This window comes from Bos taurus, chromosome 3 (assembly GCF_002263795.3).
Source record: "Bos taurus isolate L1 Dominette 01449 registration number 42190680 breed Hereford chromosome 3, ARS-UCD2.0, whole genome shotgun sequence".
Classification (NCBI taxonomy): domain Eukaryota; kingdom Metazoa; phylum Chordata; class Mammalia; order Artiodactyla; family Bovidae; genus Bos; species Bos taurus.
The window spans coordinates 16,473,105-16,477,601 of NC_037330.1; the positions used below are offsets into that span (position 1 = coordinate 16,473,105).

A 4,497-nucleotide genomic window follows, 5' to 3' on the forward strand; every position below is an offset into this window, starting at 1 on the left:
GGGAATTCCCGACTCGAGGCCGGAACCGAGCGGATGCCTTGTAGTGAGACCCTCCAGAGGTGAGTGCTGACTCCTAGAAAGCGGGATCGGGGTCGGCCACTCAGACCTCCCCGAGCCTACGAGCCGGAGTCCCAGCTCTCGCATTCTTCTTCAGCTTCCCGGCACTGTGGTGGCCTCAGACCCCGCCTCCCAGAGCCCGGACTTCCAGACACCGCCCTCAGTTGTTGGGTCAGCCCGTTCCGGGACCCGGGGCTCCTAGGGCCCCTCTTTGGTCTTCTGTCCCGACATCCCAGCCCGTGGCTTGCAACAGTCGCTCTCTGCTTTCAGAGAGATGGCGCTGGGGAAATGGGAGCGGGAAAGCAGCCCAACTCGCCCTGTTCAGGTGGTCCACGAAGCTATCCGTGACATCTCTTCTTGAACCCCTTTCGCTTCATCCATTCCTTCCTGGAGGGGGCGGCTGGCATCTACTTTGCTTAAAGGAGCCCAGCTCCCTAGTTTTGTGGGCGCCTCATGTGAAAGAGTAATGAGCTATTCACACAGTCCCATACCTCAGTTTCCCCCTTGCTAGGTCCCTGAATAAGTCACTTGAAAGGGATAAAATAGGGGAAAGAGGAATAGCCTCAGGTCAGCAGTGGATGAGTCACACTGGGATAGGGAAGGTTCGAAAGTGGCTGAGATGAGGGAGCTGTATTCTGCGGGCCATCCTTCCCTTTTCTTTGATCCCATATTTCCCTGTTACCACTTCCCCACTCACTCTGTCTTCCTAGGTCTGAGAGTCATTGGAGCTACCGCAGCCACCATGGGGCCCTGGGGAGAGCCAGAGCTCCTGGTGTGGCGCCCCGAGGCAGCAGCCTCAGAGGCCCCAGTGCCCATGGGACTGGAGGTGAAGTTGGGGGCCCTGGTGCTGTTGCTGGTGCTCACTCTCATCTGCAGTCTAGTGCCCGTCTGTGTGCTTCGGCGGCCGGGAGCTAACCCTGAAGCCTCAGGTAGGCCTCTCCTTTCCCCTGTTCCATGGATGCTTGGCTTAGGCAAGGCCCTGGGGTTAAGGAAGTGGACCTAAGTGGGGACAGCAAGAGTGACTATTGCTTTGATTGGGTAGTGGGGCCTAAAGGGGGTTCATTTACTCATTCCTCTGTGTTCACTCCTGCCCAGCCTCCCGCCAAAAAGCCCTGAGCCTTGTAAGCTGCTTTGCGGGCGGTGTCTTTCTGGCCACATGTCTCTTGGACCTGCTGCCTGACTACCTGGGTGCTATAGATGAGGCCCTGGCAGCCCTGCATGTGACGGTGAGCCCTGGTCATCTGCATGTGACCCTGTGTATGTGGGTATTCAATCACATACCTCCAGGAGAGGTGGTTTCTATGGATCTGTTCGTGCGTCACTCTATGACTGTGCGAGGACTCTTGGCCTGTGACCCCATGAGCTGTGATTTTTAGTCACAGAGCAGCACAACTCTGTGGGTTCTTAAGCCCTCAGTCCTTATGTGACCTCTGTGTACCCTTTGAGACAGTGTGAGGAACCTTATTGCCAGGTGCATGATCTACTTTGTGGGTGTCTCTAGTTCCAGCCTCCAGGAAGATAATAGTACTCCAAGAATCATCTTTACCCTCTCAGCACTTTCCGGAAGGGTTGGAGATAGAGCTCCCTACAGGCCTGGGATGGGTAGGAGGCAGTTTCTAGGGACCTGGAAGAAGGATATGGGGAAGATCATGTCCAAGGCACAGAACAGTCTTACTGGAAAAACTGAGACAGTTGGAGGAACTGAGGAAGTAACACTGACTGTGACCGTTTATATCTGTGACTGAGTGACCTGTGTCTGTGTGACTGTGTGTAAACCTGATTGTCCCTGTGACAGTATGTGGCTTAGTGTGTGAGCACTTGGGAAAGAGGGCCAGTGCGTGGCCTACATGTCACGCTTTTCTAACGTCAGTGACTTTCAACTGGGGGTGATTTTGCCACCTCTCCAATCCACCGCCCCCTACCCCCCAGGAAACATTCAGTAATGAAATATTTTTGGTTGTCCCAACTCAGAGAGGGAAGGCTTGCCTTGCTCCTAGCATCTAATGAGTATAGGCTAGGGATGCTGCTAAAGATCCAACAGGACGCAGGGCAGCCCTCTACAACAAAGAATTGTCCGATCCCAAATGTTAACAGTGCCAAAATTGAGAAACCATGGCTTCCATGTAACACTGGGAGTGACACCATAATCTGTCCGGCTACGTGTCATCTCAGTCTGTGGCACCAAGTGACTCTGTATTTTTGCATAACTGAGAGTGGCTCTGTGTCTGTGCGGGACCCCAGGTCTGTGTAACTGGGACTAAACCCTGCATCTGACTCTTCCTCTCCCTTCTTGGCTTGTCTCCTGAACTCCATGCTGTCCCCTCTGCCCACAGCTCCAGTTCCCTCTCCAAGAGTTCATCCTGGCCATGGGCTTCTTCCTGGTCCTGGTGATGGAGCAGATCACGCTGGCTTACAAGGAACAGTCGGGACCACCACCTCGAGAGGAGACGAGGGCTCTCCTGGGTACAGTGAATGGTGGGCCACAGCACTGGCACGATGGACTGGGGGTCCCACAGGCAGGCGGAGCCTCATCAGCTCCCTCAGCCCTGCGTGCCTGTGTATTGGTCTTCTCCTTGGCCCTGCATTCAGTGTTTGAAGGGCTGGCGGTGGGGCTGCAGCGAGACCAGGCTCGGGCCATGGAGTTGTGCCTGGCTTTGCTGCTCCATAAGGGTATCCTGGCAGTCAGCTTGTCCCTGCGGCTGCTGCAGAGCCACCTGCGAGCACAGGTGGTGGCTGGCTGTGGGATCCTCTTCTCATGCATGACACCCCTGGGCATTGGACTGGGTACAGCTCTGGCAGAGTCAGCTGGGCCACTGCACCAGCTTGCCCAGTCTGTGCTGGAGGGCATGGCGGCTGGCACCTTTCTCTACATCACCTTCCTGGAAATCCTGCCCCAGGAGTTGGCCACTTCTGAGCAGAGAATCCTCAAGGTCATTCTGCTTCTAGCAGGCTTTGCCCTGCTCACTGGCCTGCTCTTTATCCAAATCTAGAAAGCTCCAAGACAGGCAAGGAAGGTTGGGTACCATGTGCCCTTGACCTCCCTCCCCCTCTCCCAGTGTGTGGGGAAAAGCAAGGAGTGGGGAAGGGAGGTATTGAGGGCCAAAAAGTTCTCTGGGAGATAGGCTTGGAGCCTTTGAGACGGTTTGTCTAATGAGAGGAAATTGGGCACACAAGAGCCTGACCCCCAGGCCCAAGGGACAAAAGATGGTCAAGTCACTAGAGATATGATCAAGAGACAGTAGGATTGGGGAAGACAGTGAGTGCTAGTATCAGGGGTCAGACACTACACATAGGGACAAGCGGTTACTTGTAAGGCTGGAGGTGAGCACCCAACTGCTGTGGGGGAACTGAGGCATAGAGAAGGCACAGGCTGAGTTGGCAGTCCTATTGGTTCTAGCCCATTTCAGCCCTCTTTCACTTGGAGTGGTCTCCTCCTACTTTTCTTAGCTCCTACTTTCATATCTATCTTCCTCTTCCCTTCTCCCAGGGGACTAGTGCCAAATGGCCTCTTCCTGCCAGTTTTGGTACCTCCTCTGGCTTCTCCAGTCCTGCTCACTACTCTATTTTTAAAGTGCCAAATAAATCCCCTCCCTCTTTCTCAAAGCACAAGTGAAGGTGCTGAGCCCTGGCCAGCACATCAGTGGAAGGGGTCTGCTTGCTCCTTGTTTTGGTCCCAGATGGTGAGCTGTGGTAGAAATGTTTGCCGAGCTGGGGTTGGGGGCATGTTGGCAGGGTTACCATCCCCCACTACTGTGCTGCACCCTAGGAGTACTGAACATGCACATGGTGCCCCAAGCCTAGATGATAAACACTGAGCTGCCAAAACTTTTTTTTATACCAGAGGATCCCAAGGGGGGGAGGGGAAGGCTCACCCCCAGGGTTATTTTTGGGGGAGGGAGGGCTATGCATAGGGCCATATTCTGTAAAATCTATTTTACTAACTGACCTGTTTTGGGAAATGTTACCCAAATAAAACAAGTTTCTATACATCTGTTCGGTATCTGATTCATTTGTCTTGGGAAAGGGGTGGGCACGTGGGGAATCTGAGAGAGTCTGAGTTTCAGATGTTTAGAGCTGTTTTAATATGCCTGGTCTTACTGTCTTCATTCAGGCCCCTCTAGTCCCTTTCCCAGAAAATGACCAAATTTTTCCTCTTGTCTCTTCCTGCTTCCCTCCCTGTCTCCACCCCTTCCTTTTCCTCCCCTTTTCCTTTACTCTCTTTGAACCCTCGCCCTTCGCATTTGTAGGCTCTGGACCAATATAGAACTACTTTTCCCAGTTTGCCTCACGCAGGGAGGAACCAACAGGGAGGAGCAAAATCCCGGGTCCCGGAGTCAACAGGGCTGCTGGGAAATGGTGTCCGTTTCCTCTCTCGTATTGCGTGACTGGGGCTGTTAAAGAGTCACGTAAACAAACTACAATTCCCGGCGATCCCCGCGC

General features: G+C 53.8%; 1 protein-coding gene across 2 annotated transcripts; it reads left to right on the forward strand.

Moving 5' to 3' along the window:
- Positions 1-10: 10 nt before the first annotated feature.
- SLC39A1 (solute carrier family 39 member 1) lies at positions 11-4,046 on the forward strand. 2 transcript variants are annotated; one of them, NM_001035381.2, is given in 4 exon segments: positions 11-59; positions 768-986; positions 1,153-1,283; positions 2,391-4,046. In NM_001035381.2, coding segments are annotated over 3 exon segments (975 nt in total). In that variant the 5' UTR covers positions 11-59; positions 768-799; the 3' UTR covers positions 3,048-4,046.
- The last annotated feature ends 451 nt before the right edge of the window (positions 4,047-4,497 follow it).

What these genes read in the sequence shown, in the direction of transcription:
- SLC39A1 (XM_005203724.5), top strand. Translation starts at nt 346, where the DNA reads ATGGGAGCGGGAAAGCAGCCCAACTCGCCCTGTTCAG. An exon ending in GCCCAACTCGCCCTGTTCAG is followed by an intron (nt 383 to 767) that starts GTGGTCCACGAA and finishes CTGTCTTCCTAG; the next exon opens with GTCTGAGAGTCATTGGAGCT. An exon ending in TGGCAGCCCTGCATGTGACG is followed by an intron (nt 1,284 to 2,390) that starts GTGAGCCCTGGT and finishes CTCTGCCCACAG; the next exon opens with CTCCAGTTCCCTCTCCAAGA.